Source organism: Octodon degus, unplaced genomic scaffold, assembly GCF_000260255.1.
Source record: "Octodon degus isolate 3935 unplaced genomic scaffold, OctDeg1.0 scaffold00012, whole genome shotgun sequence".
Classification (NCBI taxonomy): Eukaryota; Metazoa; Chordata; class Mammalia; order Rodentia; family Octodontidae; genus Octodon; species Octodon degus.
In genome coordinates, this window is record NW_004524588.1 from 5,115,875 (window position 1) to 5,137,826 (window position 21,952).

A 21,952-nucleotide genomic window follows, 5' to 3' on the forward strand; every position below is an offset into this window, starting at 1 on the left:
ACACATGTGAAAAATGATATGGATTTAGTATGTTACTGGGAAGTAGCTCATTTGTTTGACTTAGCATTTATTTTTCTTTAATTGGCATCTAATGAGAAAAGGTGTTAGGTTCATGTTTTAGGTAAGACACATTTTTCTCTAAGAAAGTAAAATGTTTTAGCTGGTGGTTTTACTCTTGTATTCACATCTATTCGAAGATTCTTACTAGTATATTGTTTCTATATTTAGGCTGTTGCCAGGCAGCTTTAAACTTTCTCCTTTTATGGTTACACAGTTTTTAGCTTCCTGATTGGTTATGTGAACTTGCTTTCATTAGCCAACCACAATGACTATGTAAATTGTATTTCAGTTTTTATGAAAGTGGATAAGATGGCTGTTAGGGACTCCTTTTGGCATATATTATTTCAAAGAGGATTTTATCCTTATAATAGTAAATGTATATTTCTTTTGATGGTGTGTTTTTTCTTTGAAATAGGAAATCAGACGAAGCAAGCTGTTGAGAAATGCCTGTTTAGTGTCAGATTTGACTTAGGTTGATGCTGTTTTCCTTCTGTTAAACAATGTATATGTGAATATATTTTATTTCTTATATGAAACATGTCAGTATATTAGTTTACTATGTGAAGTATTTACTTGTTAAATTGTTCTAGATTACTTTGCCTTTCAAAAAAATAGTTTTTCTCATTTAAAAATTATTTTAGTTATCATTTGTATGTATGTAACATCATTTTTTTTTTACTCAGTATTGTCTTGTTTCCAGAATTATGTATTGTACTATTACAACAGCAGACTGTTTTTATCCTTTTGTGAAATTACCTCAGAAATTCATCATGATGGTATCAGCATGCTTATGTTTTCTGATATCAAAGCTTTAAATATATAAAATTTTGTAATTTTATAGTAGATACATTATGGGAAGTACAGAAATATTTCAGTAAACAATGTATAAATCTAGGTATTAGGGTCCATTTATAATGATTATTTTTAAAAGACTACCTCTAAATATACTGGTCAATACATTAAGTGGTGACAAGAGACATATAGGAATAAAGAAATTATTTTAGGATGTGACAGGGGCTGAGGAGATAGCTCAGCAGCATAAGTGCCTGTCTGGCAGTACAGAGTTCTGAATTTGATCTCTGGTATTGCAAAAAAAAAAAAAAAAAAAAGATAAAATGTGACAGAGCCATGTGAAACTCCAAGAAATTCAAGAGATATACTTTGTTATGAGACATGTAATCACATTGATTATGTATAATGCTTTTCATTGTTTTTGTATATATATATGCGCATGTTTGCATCAGCTGTACTGAGTATTGAACCTGAGTCTCAAGTGGATTAGGGGAGCAGCATGAGGCTGAGCTACATCCACAACCCAAGGCTTTGGGTTAGACGAGTCTGTAATGGAAAAGAATGTGTCTTGTCTCACTGAGGATTTTCTGGACTTTCTGATATAAGACAATTAATTGTACTTTTCACGTGCAGAAGACTGTTAATAATTATACTTAGAGTGTTCATCTGTTTTATACTTGTAAGGAACTTTTTTTTAGCTTTTTTTTTCCTTATCGTGTATGTGATGCACATTACTGTCATCCTGCAAGATAAGTGTACTGTACAATTAAGTTCCATTTAGTTAGGACAGAGAAACTGGTAACTGGCTCATCTAAATGATGCCACAGAGAACAATGCCAGTGATATTTTACTTGTACTCACTTATTAGTAGTGTAATTGCAGATGCATTTATGGACCTAGAAATGTGAATCTTCTGAAGTACAAATCAACACTCAGTTTTCTTAATACTACCTCCTGCCCTCCAGTATTAGAAATGTGACCCAGAAAATTAGGTTAAAAACAAAACACTGCCCTGAAATTCTGCCGTTGCTTCTTAAAAAATAAGAAGTTTATCGACATGGTGTTCACATATCACCACCTGTTAAAAGTATGATTTATAGCATATTCCTAGAGTTATGTAGCTATTATCACAAAGCTGTTTTACTATCCCACAAAGAGAAATCCTGTGCTCCTTAGCAACTACTTCTAGTTTCTTCCCAAAGCCTCCAGCCCTTAGCAGTCACTAAATCTGCTTCCCATCTCTATAGATTTCCCTACTTTGGACAATATCATATAAATGGCATCATTCAGTGTATAACCTTTTGTGGCAGGCCTCTTACCTGACCAAATAGTTCCATTCTATGAATATGCTATAGTTTTTCTATTCATTGGTCGCTGAATGCTCTTAAAATTTTGGCTGAGTAGTATTTCTGTGAGTATTTGTGGACTTGGTTTTGCTTAGATATGTATGTATTCCTAGGAGTAGAATTTCTGAGTGGAATGTCTGACATTTTCAGGAAGTACTGGTCTGTTTTCCAGTGCAGCTGCATTTTACAGCCTTAGCAGCATTATATGATGTCTCTAATTTTGTCATGTACTTGCTAGAGCTCGTGCTCTTAGGTTACAATTATCCTCACGAATGTGAGGGGTTCTCTCATTGTAGTTTTGCATTCATATTTCCTTGATGAGCATCTTTCCATGTTTATTACTTCTGGACTATTGTCTTTTTGGTCTGTTAATAGAAATGTCTGTTCAAGTGCTTTGTCCATTTTTAAAGTAGGTTATTTCATTTTCTATTACTCAAATGTAAAATTTTTAATATATTTTAGATATCAGCCTCTTAAAAGTTTTGTACATTTCTTGCTACATTTATGATTTTTGAAACTATTATAAATGGAATTGCTTCTGTCTTTTTCACTCTTTTTTTTTTTTTTTTTTTTTTTTTTTTTTTTTTTTTTTTTTTTTTTTTTGCTGGTTTTACTGTCGTTTTTCTTTTTGCATTACTACCTAGTAAAACTCAATCATAAGGGGGAATAAGCCCTCCACTGTTTTCCTGATGTTGAATTAAGAAAAGTCATTTTCTGACATTTCAAATATTTACAACTTTCAGCTTTTCATAAAGAATTTTGGGTGATACAGTTCACCTAAGCAAAAATATGAAGCATATGTTTGCAAAAATGTTTTCTTAAATGCTTGAGGAAATCATTATGCTCCTTATTTACTTAGTGATGGAGTTAGGTAAGCTAATGGGTAACGGAACAGTTTTCTAAGGGGTTGTAATTTGATCAGTGTATACTAAAGTGGCATTTATTTTGCATCCTATCTTTTAATTTCCCCAAATAATGAAATGATCCTCAAAGTACATGTACAGAAGTGATTATTAGGTGACTTGCTCCTCGCCCCTGTAGTAGATTACCCTGCAATTTCTCAACACAGAAATGCATAAAATGAGAAGTTAGACTATAGTGACCATTATGGTTTTGATGTAACTATAATTTCAAAAACATAATTTGGTCCAATTTTGTTTAAAGAATTGGTGGTAGAGATAATATATTTTTTGTTGAGGGTTATTATTATTTTTTTGTATTTTAGGGAAGGGTCTACAGGGTACCCTGTTCAGGGTCTCACTACTGGATCAGACTTGTAATGATCCGCCTGTTTATAGCCTCCCAAGAGCTGGGATTACAGGCAGGTGCCACCATGCCCAGTCTCCATGGCCTCTCAGTGTGCCCCGGGGGTGGGGCCGGCATGGCAGGCCTCGGAATCGAACCCGGCCCTTGCTCATGCTTGCAGGCGCTTTAATCCGCTGAGCTATTTAGCTTGCCCAAGGGTTTTTTTTTTTTTTTTTTTTTTAATTTAGTTTGAGGATATTACATTTGACATTGTAATGTCTGACCTGATACCAGTTGGTTGATGCCAGGCAGAAAACTTATTTGTTGAGGGGTGAAGTATTTTGTTCACTAAATAATTTATTGAGGGGCTGGGGAGATGGCTCAGTGGTCTAAAGCACCTACTTAGAACAAGCTAAGCTAAGCAAAGCACAGGGACCGCGGTTCAATCCCCTAGCACCACATGCCAGCCAGCCCCGCCCCCTGGTGGGCTGAGCTGGCCACACACACAAAATAAATAAATAAACAAATAAATAAAATTAAAAAAAAATAATTTATTGAATTTGTGACTGATCAGTACATAAGAAACACCTTTTAGGGTTTTTTTCTGTTATTTTTTGTTTTACTGAAACAGAAACTATTTTTTTCCCCCAATACTGAATATCGCAATATTTGAGTTATATTTGAGTCCTTGTTTTTTTGTAATGGAGCAGAAGGTTGTTCAGTGTAAACAATCTTCAGCATTAATGAATTAATTTTTCAAAGTTAGCAAAACCAAGAGATCCTCTAACACATAAGATAAAAATGATAGAAGATAAATTGATATATGATGTCACAATCACAAGAGACTGAGGAGCCTGACCACTTATTGACCTCAAGGTCCATCATTTATTTCTGTTCTATCCTTTTTCTTTTTTTGGGGGATGGGAAAATGCCAGGAAGCTTCTGATGGTGCTGTTATGCAGGTTGAGAGAAGAATCAGCCTCTGACAGTGGTGGCAAACCTAGGGCCCGTGTATTGTTTTTAAGACAGAAGATGTTAATGTTTGAGGTTTTTCTAAACTAAAACCTCAGTATTTGGATTTAATTGTAATGTTAGCACCTTGCACTGAGTTTTGGGTTGTGTTTTGGAGACTCAAGGTTTGTGATCATGGGCCTAGCAAAATTGGAAAATTGTGAACTACAGGAAGCGGCAGATCCTTAAGTAATAAATATTACCAGGTGCTTTGAGTAAACAGGAAACAACATGTGAACACGTGAAAGTCATTGTGGGATTTTAACAGAAGTAGAGAAAGTAGTGAGTAGTGATTGTATTTTACTAAAGCTGTAAAAAAAATGGATTTTAAACAAAGTGACAAGATACATAGTATTAAAGATATTTAAAGGTCTGTATACCAAATTTGTGCAAATGGGGTCAAAGTGGATGAACCATGACACTTTCAGGTTGATGAGTCCAGTTAATTGTCAGTGAACAGTATAGCTAATTAGCATTTGTTGTCGAACACAATTGATTTTATTTTTCAGTAATATTGTAAATCCTCAAGCACAATTTAGCAGCTCAAAATAAAGTGTAGTTTTTAACCAAGACTTGATTCTCTTAAAGAATCCAGCAGCAGTCACATTTGTAAAGTTACAGGACTCAGTGATGATTAACAAACAGAGTTGTACTTTTAAAGAGTTTAGCAATCATCAGTGATTACTAAAATGATTATTTAAGAGTAGGTCACTATTAATCAGGTCTATTGAGTCATGTTTAGCTGTGCTAAATCAAGAAAACAAATTTGAATAAAAATTATTTTCAGCATCCCTTTCAGAAAATTACACTTTTCACAGTATGAATATAATTGGAGTGCCTTTGTTTGTCAAAGATAGCAGTCTACATTCACTTAAATGGTTTTGCTTAATGTTTTCTAAACTTTTGCTTCAGCATTATTTTTCATTATACTTTATCAGATATTCATTACTTTAAATAATAAAGTATTTTGTGTGCATGCATTTTGGCAAAATAATCTTGGCAGTAGTTGGCTTTAAGGCTGTTTGGAAAGCTTGTCTTTCTTTTCTTTAAATAAGATTTTAAAATCCTACCATAAACCTGCCATTCAAACAAAGCCCCTTGATTTATACTACTAATGCTTCAATTTCATTATTCACTTTTATTTTCACACCCTTGCATTCTTGGTAGAGCACTTGCCCTCATCTGCTTCCCTTGTTGCTGGGCAAGGTTTGTCTTGCAGATGTCTGATTGGCTTTAGACAAGTAGGGCTTTGAGCCAATCGGACAGCGAATTTCAGTTCTCTTGCAAGACTGAAGCACTGAAGCAGCTGTTGATTTATTTTTCCTGTGGGGAGATTATATAAACTAAGAGTATGGCTGCAGCAAGCTCCCTTTTGGGTATGTTTGAAAAATTACAAGGTCCATCTGTACTGAAGTGGGTGGGAAATGAGGTTTGTTTTTTTTTTTTTTTTAAAACTGTTTACTAAGCAAATCTACACAGTGATTTTGAGAAAAAATTTTCTATATTCATTTTATAATATTGTATTAAAATTTTGTGAAGTGATGTGAAATGTAAGAAATTTCCCTTCCATTTTATATGGATATTTACTTTATAATACACACATCTTTAATTGCTTCAGAAGGAAAAGTTCATATCACCCTTTGTAACCTGCTATGAAAGGCAGTTAAGAAAAAGATGATAAAATTATATTTATGCCACTTAAAATAGGAATTGGCCATTTTAATCTCATTATATGAGTTAAACTTAATCAGTTCAGTGGAGTAGACGCAGCACTTTACCAAGGTATTTGAAGAAGTCCTTTGAGTCTAGAAAACTTAATTTTTGGACTTTGAAATATATAATAATAGTGATAGGTATGATCTAACTCATTGTTCTTAGGTATGGTCCATGATGACTCATTCCTCAGGTATGAAATTTATATTGCTAGAAACATTCATAGACATATATTAAAGCAAGGTAAAGTAGCATGAAAGATAAATTGTATTATTTGTTTGTGTTGTATATTTAATGCATATAATACGGACTTAGAATTTTATGCAAACTATGTTCTAGATTACTTACTTAAGACAAAGAACCACACTGAGGTATTTCAGATCCAGTTCTTTAACTATGTTTCTCTGATCTTATTGTCCCCTCCTGTTGCTGGGCAGGAATCAGAATGTTGGCATCTGATTGGCTGAGTGTGTGAGCAGCTTTTGAACAGCCACTTAAATTCTTGAGCTTTTGGAGCAAATAGATGGTAGGCTAAAACAAAACAGCTTCCCTTTGTTGTTTCGTAGCTATGATCCTTTTGCTAGAAAGAAGTGTGAAAGGAGTGGGTGGAGGAGGATGAAGCAGAGAAGAAAATGTTTTCACTTAACGAAGTGGCTTGTTGGGCTTTCCTTAGAAATAATTTACAAAAAATTTACAAGCCAGAGATATATTTGCAGGTAACACACCCTACTCTGGTTATTAAAACATGAAGACTGGTAGAAAAGATTTAATTAATGATAGTATTTTCCCAGAGCTGTAGAATCTGAGTATATACTGTCTTTTTCATGAAAAAAAGCACTAGTTTATCACATTTGCAGTTGCTTCTAAATATGGCAGACATTTTCTTGCTGAAAATATAAATGCCACTTCTATGAAAACAAGTTACAACCATGTGAAAGCTTCATGATTCTAGTATTGCCACTTTAAAAAGTACCATTTATTTTGCAGAAATTTTATGAATGACATCTTAGATGTAGGTGACAGTATTTAAAATGACCTTTAGAAATGTCTTCTTGTAACACAGCCACAGAGACTTATTTTCAGGTAACATATTCTTCTCTAATGTGTATCTTTTTAAAATGTGCTTTGCTTATGCAAAATAGACTTCTAAAAGGAGAGTGCTGATTGGTTTACACAAATATGGCCGAACTAGTTTGAACCGGTTGCTTGGCTACTTCCTTGTTTTGTCAGTTTTTCATAATCTTTAGAACCCATAAAAGATTTGGTAAATGGCTGTAGTGTGCTCCCTTGTGGGTGTGGATGGTAGTTATTTTGTTACTCTTTTTTGCAGTGCTTTTATGATTACTGAACTTAAATGATTTGTTGTCAAAACCAGTTTATCTTGGATATTTATTTTTATTAAATGTTATTTTGTGATAGCAGTATTATTAAATATGAGGTTTATATGTTAGATGCTCTAGTATACTAAACAGCAAAAGTATTTGAGAAATTTATGCCTAAAAACATCTTGAATATACATAGACGATGATAACATTTATTGAGTGCTTACTACATTCTGAATGTTTAATAATAGTTAATGTTAATTAGTTAAATCTTAGCCATAACCATTGTGGCAGCTAATGGTGTTATTTTCTTTCCAAGGGATCCAAAACTAAGAAATTGAAATATTAGGCTACTTCTTCAGTGTCACACAGTAAAATGCCTGAGAGAAGTGGAATTGAGATCTATGAATGAATATAGCATTCATGTTCTTGCATTACGGAAATGTGTATATTTTGAGGTAAAGGTCTAAAATAATCACAGTTCAGAATTTGAAAATATTTAAAAGTTAATATAAGTAATTATTTTGTACTGTGGAGTCAGAAACTAACATGACTAGAAAATTTTCATTGTATCTTCTTTGAAGAAAAACTTTGCAGTTAGTGTGACCTTGGAATTTGAAAGGAAAAAACCTTCAAGTTGAAATTCTAGACTGTAATTAATGACTCTTAAAATAATGACCAGGGTAATTTTGCATTGAAGTTTCTTTTTAACTGAAGGTAATTTTCTAAATAATTTTATTCATTTCCATAATTTAAATAAAAAGGATAGATGAAGAAATGTCATAAGTTACTGAGTTAAAATTGAGAGAATATCTGATCATAGTCTAGAAACCATTTGACAAAGGCATAGATTCTTAAGCTATTCAACCTCTAGCAGATAGGCCAGGCTTGTTGTTTAATGCCTAGCAGCCAAAGGCCACTGTAAACATACTTACCTTGAATAATGAATTTCCTATTTATTACAGGGAGGGAAGTATGCTTACTATGGGGAAACTGTGATTGTCTATTAGTGAGGATGTTAGATCAAAGCATAGTATAGAATTTGTTTATTGTATAGTATAGATTGGGTTATTTGGGGGAGAGTTAAAGGAAATGGATCCTCAGATTGGATTGGGTGATTAGGAGTTACATATCTTAACACATTTTATCTATATAAGGAAATCAGATGGTGGCAAGGAAAAGCTGTGATTGGTGAAAGAGTAGTTGTCTCCCACTTAGGAATGTGAAAATATTTGATATTTTGTGGGTTGCACAGTGACCTTATTTGAGTTGCATGTTACATGGTTGTATGTCCTTTTAACACTGTGGCTTAACAAGCATCAGATCAGTTTTTAAAGATACCTACCTATGAGCATTGTATCAGAAGGTGCGCCCACAAACCAGAACAGTTAATGTCCTGCCAGCATTCCATTGGGTAATGATTACAGGAAGTGGATAGCAGTGTAAAAGCAGTGTTCTTACCTTCTATACATCTTAGTTCTTGAAAGACTTACATTCTAATGTTAAGTGGTGCGACATTTTCTTTCTACAGGAGCACCAGATATTTGTCTTCTTTTACTTGATTTATTTCACTGGCCATGTGGTAATGCAGAAATGGTGGTACTGACACCTTGTCTTTTCTATTAATGGCAACTGTAGTTTTCTGTGTTAATATTCTTTATTAGATTCAAGTTTATGTGCTTAATTTCTTGGAAAATTTATGAGTCAATTTGGAATTTCTTCAAATGGATATTCTATGTGTATTGGAGGGCATTCATTTTTTTCTTCCATTCTATGTAGTGGCCAGTTAAAGGTATACACATCACAAAAATATATAAACAAATTTACTGACTCACAATTCTGCAGGCCACAAGTCTAAAATTAATTATTAAGCGCCATGTTTCTTAAGATACCAAGAAAAATTTGTTCTAGGTCTCTCTCCTAGCTTCTAGTATTTCTTGGCTTATGTCAGCGTAACTCCAATTTCAATATGATATTTTTATGTGCATGTTTGTGTCCAGATTTTTCCCTCATTTATCTTATCTATCTACCTATCCTGATTGAGAGAGTGAGTGAAACAGGATCTTTCTATGTAATTCATGCTGGACTTTACCTCATTATACAGCCTAGGTTGACTTTAAACTCATGGCAATCCTTCCTCAGCCTCACCAGTGGTAGGGATTACTGACATGCTTCTCCCTGCCCAGTTAAATTTTCCCTTTTTTAAAAGGATACCAGCTGGGTTCAGTTGCAAATGCTTGTAGTCCCTCTATTTGGGAAGCTAAAGCAGGAGAATTGTGAGTTCAAATCAATCTGGGTTTCACAGTGAGTTTGACACCAACCTGGGTGCTCAAGAAAGAAAACAAAGACCTCCCCCATCATGTTGGGTTAGAGCCCACTTAATACTTTTATTTTAATTATATCTGTTGTGATCTGATCACATTCTGAGGTACTGGAATTTAAGACTTTTTGGGGGGTGGGAGATGAGTGATTACACTGTTCAACCAGCAATTAGTGCCAAACATTCACTTCGATTAGCAGACAGAATTCATTAGTTGGTTATTTTGTGGGCATGAAATGATGTGCAAATGTTTTCTTGATTTGCTCATAATCAGTATTGCTTGACTTCTAGATATGAAGGCAACCTTGCATTTTTAAAATGCATTTCAATTGATTATAAGGTGTTAACTTTTAAATAAATATATTGCTAACCAAAAGAAGATACTACAATGCATTTACTTCAGTAGGATAATGGAATTAGGCATCATTGTGACATGTGACACAAGAAGCTCTTAGAAATTTATAGCTTTGTGTTTATGTATTACAAAAGAGAGCAGGTTTAAAACTACAGATTAAAACCTGAACCTCAAGGATAAAGATGGTCAGTCAAACCCATTCAAGAAAGTGAGAGAAAAAAACAATATTAGAGAAACCAATGGAACTAGAAAGCTGATGTAAAACAGAAATAGGCAGCATATAAGTTCATTATTGTTTTTCTGTTTTTGAAATAGGATCTCACTATATAATTCAAGCTGGCTTTAAACTTGCTATATAATCTAGGCTGACCCTGAGCCCATGGCAGTATTTCTACCTCAGCCTCCTTGAGTGTTCCATTACACCTGGCAAAAGTTCATTCTTTGAAAAATAGAATTATTGAAGTGTCTAGCAAAATTTACCAAGATAACACATTATAATTTTTTTTAAACCTTTTAAAAATGCAATCTTGCTGTGGTATTCAGGCTGATCTATAACTCACTATGTAGCTCAGGCTGGCCTTGAATTCATGGTGATCCTTCTGCCTCAGCCTCTTGAATGTTGGGATTACAGGAATGCACTTAGAAACCATCTCTTTTTTCATCACAGACCCTCTAAACTTTAATCACTGATTTACTTTTTATTTTTATAGTTTACCCTATTTTGGACATAAACAAATGATACCATTCAGTGTGTGGTCTTTAGTGACTGACTTCTTCCATCATATTTTCAAGATTAATTTATATTGTATCATATATCAATACTTTATTTTTTTATGGCTAAATATTTTAATATATGGATATACCATGTCTTATTAATTTGTTCATTGGTTGCTGGATGTTTGTATTGCTTTCAGTTTTGGCTAATTGAGTAATGTTATGATAAGCATTTATGGACATGTTTTGTAGGGACACATATAGGTGTGGTTTTGTTTTTTTTTTTTGTATTTAGTGCAGGGTCGGGTCTACAGGGTCTCCCAAGTGCTGGGATTACAGGGGTGTGCCACCACACCCAGTCTCAATTGCTATCTCAGTTTGCACCTAGGGTGCTGATCGAACATCTGACACCTGCGTCTGCCTAAGCAGGTGCTTCAATTCACTGAACTATCTGACTGGTCCCTCACATGTAGTTTTATTTGGCGAGTGGATTTCCAGAAGTGGAATTGCTGAGTCATATGGCAACTCTGTGTTTAATATATTGAGGAACTGCCTGTTTTCCAAAGCAACTTGTATCATTTTATAGAATACTAACGTGGTATGAGATCAGCTGATGCTCTATGATTGTTAGCACTCTTTGATTATGTTTGTAACGTTATGTATGAAGTATTTTATCATTGTGGTTTTAATTTTCATTTTCCTAATGATACGATGTTGAGCATCTCTTCATTTGTCCTCTCTGTAGAAATTTTTATTCAAGTCCTTTATCCAGTTTTAGATTCAATTACAGTACTTGCCTTTTAAAAAAAGTTGTAAGCTTATTTTCTATGTGCATATATGTATAAACAGTTTTCATGTATATTCATATTCTAAATACAAGTCTTTTCAAATATGTAACATGCAAATATTTTTCCCTATTGTATGAATTGTGTTCATTTTCTTTTTAAAAAATAAATTTACTGTGTGTGTGTGTGTGTGTGTGTGTGTATAGGGGGTTGTTCCTGGGACTTGAACCCAGGCTGTGTACACCAGTGCCGAACTACCTCCCTGGGCCATGTATTTACATATAGATTTATTTATTTATTAGTGTTATTATTTTGAGGTATCAGGGATTGAACTCAGGACCTTGCACTTGCCAGCGAGTGCTTGTTCTACTGAGCTATCTCCCTGGCCTATTTATTTATTTAGAGAATCTTCCTAAATTGCCCAGCCTGACCTTCAAATTGCCATCTTTTGCCACTGGGCTAGCTTAAAATTTTTAATTGAGAAGTAATGTTTTCATTGTATGGATGATAATCTGTTGTTACAGTTGTGTTAATGTATTAGGCATGGTTGTAAATGTAATCATCACCTGAATAAAGTTTGATTCTTCCTTTGCTTCTTTTCTAGTCCCTTTCTATTTTCATTCTTTTTTTTTTTTCAGAACTGGGGATTGAACTCAGGCCCTTGTGCTTACCAGGCAAGCGCTTATTATACTGAGCTATCTCCCCAGCCCTTTTCGTTCTTACACTTTTGTTTTTCTTATTTTCATTTATTACTTTGTGATCTCTTACTCTGGACTCTGAATCCCCTGAGAATGTAAACTGGTCTTTTTTGGTCTGAATTGTCATGGTAATTGATCTTCATTCATATTAAGTGACTAATTAACTACACAAAGATTATTAAGTTCTTATGTCATTATTTCAAAATTATATGTTGTATACTATTTGCTATCTTATAAGAGCAAATCTATAATTAGATGACCTCTGTTTTAATTGTTGAACTCTCTCTTTTTTAAAAGATCCAATATGGATAATATAGAAGAACCTCAGAAAAAAGTCTTTAAGGCTCGAAAAACAATGAGAGTGAGTGATCGGCAACAGCTTGAAGCAGTATACAAAGTCAAGGAAGAACTATTGAAAACTGATGTCAAGCTTTTAAATGGCAGCCATGAAAATGGAGATTTGGACCCAACCTCCCCTTTGGAAAATATGGATTATATTAAAGATAAGGAAAAGGTAAATGGCATTGAAGATATTTGTTTTGGTTCTGAAGAAAGTAAAACAGAATGGAAAGAAAAACCCTGTATTCTACATGTTAATGTAAAAAACAAGCAAGAAGATGATTTAAATGAACCTTTGTCTCCTCAAAAAGTAACCCCTGAACCAGCCTCTGAACTGACCACTGAGCAAACTTCTGGTAATCTAGCCTCTAGTGAGCTGGCCACTGGAGATTCAGCCTCTAGTGATTCCACTTCTGCTGATCTCACCACTGGGGATGCATCCTCTGGTGATCCTGCTTCTGGAGAACTTAGCTCTAGAGATCCTGCCACTGGTGATTCTGCCTGTGGTGAACTGGTTTCTAGTGAACCTATTGCTGGTGAACCAGTTCCTAGTGAAAGAGTTTGTGGTGAACCAGCTTCGGGTAATTGTGCCTCTGATAATCTATCCTCTGATGATCTAGTTTCTGGTGATTCACCCTCTGATAATCCTTCCTGTAGTGAACTGGTCTCTGATGATCTGGCCCCTGGTGAACCAGCCCCTGGTGATCTGGCCTCTGGTGAACTGGCCCCTGGTGACCAGGCCCCTTGTGAACCAGCCTCTAGTGACTTGGCCTCTAGTGACCTGGCCTCTAGTGAACTGACTTCAGAATCAGCCTTTGCTCCCACCTTTGAACCAAGTTCTGTACCAGAACCAGCTCTTGAAACTGACAGTACAGAACAGTGTAGCAATAACGATAAAGATTTTCTTGAAAAAAATGAGGATGATGAAAGTTTAGGCCAGATTCAGAATAAGGACTCAGTTGATGAGAAAAAGAAAGCTGACAGTAATATTGATAGTAGTAATGAAGAAACTCTAGAAACAGGTGATACAGTGATTTGTTCAGATATCTCTCCTGAAAATGAAAAGAAGGGAGAAGATCCTTTCACAGAGCTTGCTCTTGGAGAAGAGGCTATATCTAGCAGCATGGAAATTGACCAAGGTGAAAAGAATGAAGATGAAAAATCTACAGACCTTGTGGAAACCATTAGTGAAAATGTCATACAAAATGACAAAAATGAGACTATCTTAGAAAATACTGATTCTATGGAGGCAGATGAAATTATTCCTATTTTGGAAAAACTTGCACCTGCTGAGGATGAACTTACTTGCTTTTCTAAAACTTCTCTCCTTCCAATTGATGAGACAAATCCAGATTTGGAAGAGAAAATGGAAGTTTCTTTTGGTTCACCATCTAAACAAGAAAGTAGTGAGAGTTTGCCTAAAGAAGCCTTTTTGGTCCTTTCTGATGAAGATGATATTTCATGTGAGAAAGATGAGTCTGAAATTATATCACAAAATGAAACATGCTCTACAGGTTAGTAAGTTATTTAATTAAACAAAGACTTTACCAGCTTTAATTAAATGTTTAATAAATGGTGTCAGATGAAGTTTTAGGGTTTTTTTTTAAGTAGCTGAAGAAGTTGAGATTCTTGTGACTGTATAGAAGGATGTCTTAACTTTGTTGATTCATAACTTCACAGTTAGAATTCAGAGTTGCAAAATACCCTCTCTGTGACAAACATTTTGCTAAAATGCAAAGAAAGGAGATAAGTAGAAAACACTGCCCTTGAGCATTCGGGGCTTTTTGTGTAGGAATGGATAAGATGGACTTGTGGAGCGCTGTGGTAACAATTTAAATCATTGAAATCCCAGCAGTTGTTCTTTCTTGCCATTGGGTAGCAAACAGAATTATTTTTCAGATAATCTTTATCTCATTTTTAAAATTTTTTGGAGGTTCTGGGGAGTGACATTACCATTGTTAGAAGCCAGAAACCTTGAACCCTGATTTTTTTTTTCTTTGAGTTCTATTGGTTCTACGCAGTCCATTCTCTTACTGTCATCTCTTAGATGACCTCCCTCTTTTTCATGAGCTTTTTTTTTTTTTTTTTAGGACAGTTCTTAACTCCTTATATAAACATAAACTTCATGATTTTTATCAGCATCTGCCTCTCGCTTTCATTTTTTCTAGAGCAGAAAAGAGAATAATAAATATTTGAATTCTTGTTTTTTTGGGTGTAACTGGGAATTGAACTCAGGCCCTTGCACTTGCCAGGCAAGCACTTATTCTACAGAGCTATCTCCCTGGCCCCTGAATTCTTTCTTGGTCAAACCAAAGCATAATTCCTGTGTGATATTTGCTTAGTCCTCTTCAGATTAGCAGGGATACCTTTCTAGTCCTACTTTATGATATCTTATCCTTAGAATCAGTAAGAGGAGGGAATTGTTCCCATGCCATAAACAGCATGTCAAATAGAAAACCTAGTTTGTTGAAAGTAAAAATGAAAAATAGGAAATAGAGAGGAAAAATCTTTCCCTAGTATATCACACAGCTGTTAGAGATTCTTTTCTTACTGAAAGATAAGCTTTTGATTTCTGAAGAACATTTATCAAATCTGTTGACAGATGAGGCCCTTTTAGTTCAAGGGATTTGATGCAGGTAAGAAATCAGACAATTTTTTATTTTTTTATTGTTTTTGAAACCAAGTCTAAACTGTGCATGTCAACTGGACTTGAACTCACTGTGTAGCCCAGGCTGACCTTTAGTTTATGGCAATCTTCTTGCCTCAGCTTCCTTGCTACTGGGATTACAAGGGTATACCACAACACCCAGCTTAATCACAGACTATTATATAGAAGGTCACAAATACAGTGGAGTGGTATTTGTATTCTGGGAATGTAGAGGAGAGTAACTAGGCAAGCACAGGTATATTCAGGGAAGAAGCTTTACCTTTAATATTTGTGTATCAAGGTTCTAATGAGTCTTATTCCTTGTATTTTCTGTGCCATCTTATCTAGTTGGGTCAGAAAATTTGGGATTATTTTTTTCTATTAACATCTCATATTCAGTTCAGTAGGAAATGTTGGCACTTCCTTCAGAATAGATGTAGAATTCAGTATCAACTGTTCTAATCACAGTTATCACGCTAAAGTGGTGACTGATGCACAGCTACTCATCATATTTGTGGAGGAAATGCATCGTTGATGACGTAAGAGAAGCATATCGTGTCACAAAGGAAGGACATTTGTTACAATACTGAAGTATTGTTAAGGAAATACAACTTATTGAAGAATTTTAAGTGAGAATGATAGGGAATTTGTATTTTGGAAAGGTAATAGTATTCAATATAAATTTCACTCATTTATCCAATAGATATTTATATAGAATGTGGCAGGTCCTTAAAAAGCATTATGGAAGTCTATATAAGAAAAAAATTTTATCACAGCAAATTGCACCTTGTGATTTAATGAGTTTGTACATTTTATCGTTGACAGAATTTTGATACTGGAGGCCATCTATATATGTATAAATATTTATATTAGTATGCATCTTGTTATTTAATATTATTTGTAAAATATGATAAAACATTTTATATTTTATTTTTTATTGAAGTCACCAAAGAGCCACTTGCAAATATGTCAGGGGAAAAAATAAGAATCTAAATTTTTAAGTGATCTGTTGTAGCCCTGTTATCCATCATATAATTATTAAGTTAGATAAGGTGATGGCATGACTGACCAGATGGCAAATCATGTACCTCTGTGATTTTATTTGTTGTTACATAATATGAACCTGTACTTTTTAAAACAAGGTTTTTGGTAGTACTCTTTTTTTTTTTTAAGTTACTTTGAGACAGGACTTTGCCATTCAGTTCAGGCTGGCCTTGTGCTCACTTTATATCCCAGGCTGGTATCAGGTTTACAACAGTCCTCCTGCCTTAGCCTCCCCAGTGCTGGGATTACAGTTACACCAGCATGCCTGATGGCTAACACTCTTTTTCATAGTTTATATGCCACTTGCAAACATTGCTTAACCTTCCTGAACATTATTTTCCTCATCTGTATGATGGAAAAAATGAAGTATAGGATTACTGTTGTACTGAGGCTGTGTAGTAATATATGTCAAACACCAAACTCAGCTGTTGATACTGTTATCAAAATAGGTATTATTTTTAACAAAGTGGTTATGACATTTAGGATAGCTTCTCCATTCCTTATATGTTATTCTATAACTACTAAAATAATTTCATTCTACCTTCTAGATGAAATCATAGTTTTGAATTGATAGTTGGCAATATTTTGATAATTGTCAGTTACTTGTATTAGTTTTAACAATTAAATGTCAAGGAGACTGTGCTTTATAATACTGTTTTCACATTTTATTCATTTTATTAACAAGAGAAAATTAAGATTGTTTGTTTTAAGATCTATAATATTAGCTAGGCATGGTGACACATGACTATAATTCCAGTACTTGTGAGGCTGAGGCAAGGGGATCATTGTGAATTTAAGGCAAATCTAGGCTACAGAGTGAATTCAAGGATAGCCTGAACTACATAGTGAGACCCTTTCTCAACACTGCACCCCCCCAAAAAATATCCATGATATTATTGTTCCATGTTGAGTTTACTATAAATTGTAGAACAGTTGAATGTGGACCCGGTCATTTAATTCCATCAGTTGATCTTCTTATTTTCTTCACAAAATTTTGAGACTGGTTTTATTACAGGCTAACATTTGGTAACTGACTAATTATAAAAAAACCATAAGTTAATGAACTATTGTGATTTGAGTAGAAAATAAAAATTCGTTTTCTATTTTTATTATAGCAGAAGTAGAGAAGAATGAAAAGGACAGCAAATCTCAGGAAGAAGAGCAAATGGTAGATGAGGAAGATGAAAGACCTTCTGAAAAAAGTATGTGTGTAGAAACAAATTTGGAGTAGTTTGAAAAGTAATTCATTGTTTCTAGTTTTAAGATCATTGAGTATCCATTTCTACCCATGGGATGATTTTAAAAATTTGCTCTTTAAGCCATGATTAACTTATTTCAAATGATGACTGACTCAAGTCCCTTGAATGTATTGGTATATATTTCATTGTTTTTAAGATTTACTTGTTTATTTTTTCTTCCACAAAAATTGGTTTAGGCTCACAATTTATCTGTCTTGAGATAAACTGTTTTAGGTTTATTTAATGAATGGCACTAAAAATATTGTCTGAGCTGTTGTAAGTGAATGATGGTGTATGTTTTAGTTTTTTAAAGGCCATTAAGAGCACCATAGAAAGGGAAAGGATAGTACTGAGTGTTGTTAGGTTGTTAGGAAGATCACTGGACTAGCTGTCAGGAAGCCTGACTTCTGTAATTCTCCCTGTCATCTTGCTCTCCAAGTAGAACCATAGGTAAGTTCTTATAAGAGAGAGAAGTTACAGATTAGAACTGGAATTTAAATAATAGGCACAAAGATATGGGTCTGGTCATATGAGGAAATTTGTCTTTCAGAAGTGTGGGGATTTTATTTTATTTCACTTAGTCTTTTTGAGAGGGTCTTTCATGCACTTCAGGCTGGCCTTGAACTCACTTTGTAGCCCAGGCTAGTCTGGAACTCGCAATGATCCTCCTGCCTCAGCCTCCCCAGTGCTGAGATTTCAGGCATGTGCCACCACACCCAGCTAATTATGTGGGGGATTTTTTGCTTGAAGTTTTTATATATTAAATAAAACCAGAAAAAATTTGCATATGATCTTATGAATGTCAGTATTATTTGAAATAGCAGTTTTGTAAGTGAAGATCTTTGAATGTCCACTTTTTACCAGTTGCATTTTTATAATTTTATGTATTTGAAAATTTTTAGGATGTGTTAAGAATTGTTACAGTAATGTTACTTTCTTAAGCTTATGATTAAATATTTTTCTTGTAATGAGATACAGTTCAAATTATGTATAGTTGATAGAAATCTGTGACATCAGAATGATTATTGTATTTTGTTGGCGGATTCACTTGCACTACAAAATTTAGCAAAGGGAAAGAATATGAGATGCTTTCTACATTCTTCTGTAAGACACAGTTGTTAGGTGGTCTCCATGCCCTTCCCCTCCCTTCTCTTCCCCTTTCCGTTTCTCTCTTCTGCTCCCATCCAAATATAACTCAATGCTTCCTGGATTCAATCGCTTCTACTGCCAAAAGAGAGGAGAGGCCTTTTTATTTTTTATTTGTTTTGTTTTGAGATAGGGTCTTGATATATTGCCCTGGTTGGCTTTGAACTTTGGCTCCTCCTGCCTCAGCCTCCTGACCGTTGCACCTGACTGATTATCCATATTACTGTGAAAATTTCAAGGAAAAAATGTTCTATATTTGTGCTGTATGTTGCTCAGCTATTATAATGTTTTTACTTAGTGTACTGAAAATCATTTTAAGTTTAAAAGTTAAAAGCTGTATATTTCTTTTTCTGAGTCCCAAAACAGTAAAATAATTGGTTGAGAATGCTATTATGGTAGATTAAAACAAATTTTGGTCAATTTGGAGAATAGACAGAAAAGATTTTAATGAAAACAACTGGCTAATCATTGTGTGTTTTTTTTTTTTTTTTTTGGTTGTCAGATGAATTTCTTGGAAGAAAACGTTCTAAGTCAGAAGACATGGACGATGTGCAGGCCAAACGTCGCCGTCGCTATATTGAAGAGGAATATGAGGCAGAATTTCAAGTGAAGATTACAGCCAAAGGAGACATTAACCAGAAGCTTCAAAAGGTGTAGGAAATGATTAAAAGCTTTAGTAAATAAAAAGTACCACTATCTTTATTCTTCTAAGTTTTTCACATTATAGTATCCTTTGTTTTACTGACATACTAAGTTTATCACCAAAGGAGAACTTGAAAGAAGTAGCTGAGCTTTAGAAATCTATGGTTATCATTGACAAAAAACTGTTTTTTGGCGCACAATTTATTTTTGAGAGGATAATTGATTTTCAAAGGAGGAGGGAAGCATAATGATATATATTTATTTTCTTTTGTAACAAAATTGAACCGTTTGAACATTTTCTTCTTTCTTCCCATACTGAACTTCGTTTTATAGTAAAAATATCAATGTTTCATGTTAATATTTTAATAATCTCATTGCATGGTACAAGTCTGCTTCTAAAATAATTGTTATATATTTTAGAGTTAGTATTAAAATTGATAAGAGGGCCAGGGAGATAACTCAGTGGAATAAGCGCTTATCTGGCAAGCACAAAGGCCTGAGTTCAATCCCTGGTTCCACAAAAAAAAAATTAGTATGTAACAATATATGGTGAGGGCTTTAGAAGGACTAGCAACAGGGAACATAGAAGGGTTTCGGAAACTTCTTCCTATGTCTTTTAGGACAGAGATACAAATAATGAAAATACAGGGTTTTATATATTTTCAGACTGTGCACACATCTTTATAGCAAGTGCCTTTTGTAGGAAGGCATATGAAACTTGGTTTTTCTAAGTTGTGTATGGTTAATGGTAAAATTGTATTATGTAGGTTCTTGTGTGTGTGTGTGTGTGTGTGAGTGAGTGATTAGGACTAGAACCCAGGGCCTTTGGCTCTGAGTTACATCTGTAGACCTTTAAAATTTTTATTTTAAGATGGGGTCTGACAAAATTACTGTTTCTCAGGAATTTAGGATCCTCTTGTCTCAGCTCCTCAGATTGCTGCCATTGTAGGCATGTACCAGCATTCCTATATTATTGTCAAGATTCTTCCACTAAGATACAGTATAAATACCTATACTTTCTAGAAATAGAAAGAATGAAATGATAAAAAAGTGCCCTTTGGGCTGAGGAGCTAGCTTGGCGGTCTAAACACCTGCCTGGCAAGCAGGGACTCGTGTTTGATCCTCGGTACTGCATGCTGTGCCAGCCCTTGAACGCTTGGGTGTGCTGTACTGGCCACTGAAACCATGCATGCCTATAATCCCAGAGCTGTGTAGTGAGACCAGGTACCAAATAAAGAAATGAATAAAAAGATTTAAAAAAAAATTTTTTTAAATGCTCTTCACCACTGCACATATACTTTTCTTTGGTATATAGAGATAATATTTCTTCTTTAGTCTTAGACTTGCTTAGACATACAAAAGAATTTTAGAAAATTTTATGTGCGTTGTGACTTTTTCTTCTTTAGATCATTGTTAACTTAGGTAAGTTCTTGGGTACATGCCAGTGTCCAGTGTGTTGTGAGTCATGAGATGGGAATTTTGTAAACTTAGAAATATTTTATAGAGTGGTAATTAGTAACAGTCTTAGTGTATCTCATAAGTTATCAGTCTGTAACACTAGCACATTGAAAACCTAGTTCTCTAACCAGTTTCTTTTAAGTGGCTTAAATGTGATAAGACAATATGGGAAAAAAACACTGAAATTTGAAGTACTTTTCAAATTTTCACCCTTTGGGAAAATTTTGTTTTTAGTATCTATTACCCTCTTGAGGTAGATTTTATAAATCTATTGGTCTGTCTCAGGAATTTCAGTAGATACCATTGATTCATGGATTTTATTAGGCATGTTTTGTTTGTTAAATTAGTTAAGCTATTAACAGTTTTTTGCTTAACGAATTACCCTTACATAACCAAGTAATATGTATTTCTTTAGGTCATGCACTGGTTGCTGGAAGAAAAATTGTGTGCACTACAGTGTGCTGTCTTTGATAAGACTTTAGCAGAATTGAAAACACGAGTGGAAAAGATTGAATGCAACAAGAGGCACAAGACTGTTCTTACTGAACTACAGGTTTGTATGCTGCCTTAGCTCATACAGCCTTGCATCATTTTTAGAACATATTTTCTGGGTTTTTATTTGAAGTTAATTATAATGTTCATTTAAATTATAAATAGTGAAAGTACAAGAGGTCAGATATGGGTTTCCTAGGCTGCTGTAAAAATAGTACCAGGAGTAGGGTGGTTTCATTAACATAAATGTATTATCTCAGTTTCTGAGGATCAGAGTATAAGAAAAAGGAGTTAGGATTGATTCTTTTGAGGGCTGATGGTATGAGGAAGACTCTGTTCTCTTGTAGCTTCTGTTGATTTGTTGACATCTTTGATGTTCTTTGCCTTATACAAGCATTACCTGAATCTCTCATGTTATTTTCATGGGGGATTGTCTCTGTGTATGTGCTTGTGTTCAGATTTTCTTCTGTATAAGGATACCATTTGTATTAGATGAAAGCTACACCTTAACTTGGATTACTTCATTTTAACTAACTTCATTTGTAATGATACTAAGGTAATGTTTTTTTCAGTTTCTTTTATGAA

General features: G+C 34.3%; 1 protein-coding gene across 5 annotated transcripts in view; it reads left to right on the plus strand.

The window, feature by feature from the left end:
• Atf7ip (activating transcription factor 7 interacting protein) overlaps positions 1-21,952 on the plus strand; it is a 152,686-nt gene that overhangs the window by 57,078 nt on the left and 73,656 nt on the right. For 2 of the 5 annotated variants that reach the window (XM_023709495.1, XM_004626085.2), the window contains 4 exons: positions 12,659-14,214; positions 17,507-17,593; positions 19,278-19,426; positions 21,291-21,428. In XM_023709495.1, coding sequence (XP_023565263.1) covers positions 12,666-14,214; positions 17,507-17,593; positions 19,278-19,426; positions 21,291-21,428 — 1,923 coding nt within the window. In that variant the 5' untranslated portion in view covers positions 12,659-12,665. Of the gene's footprint in view, positions 1-5,806; positions 5,831-12,658; positions 14,215-17,506; positions 17,594-19,277; positions 19,427-21,290; positions 21,429-21,952 lie in introns of those variants that run through there. The other 3 variants (XM_023709494.1, XM_012513594.2, XM_023709496.1) reach the window with 2 other exon arrangements.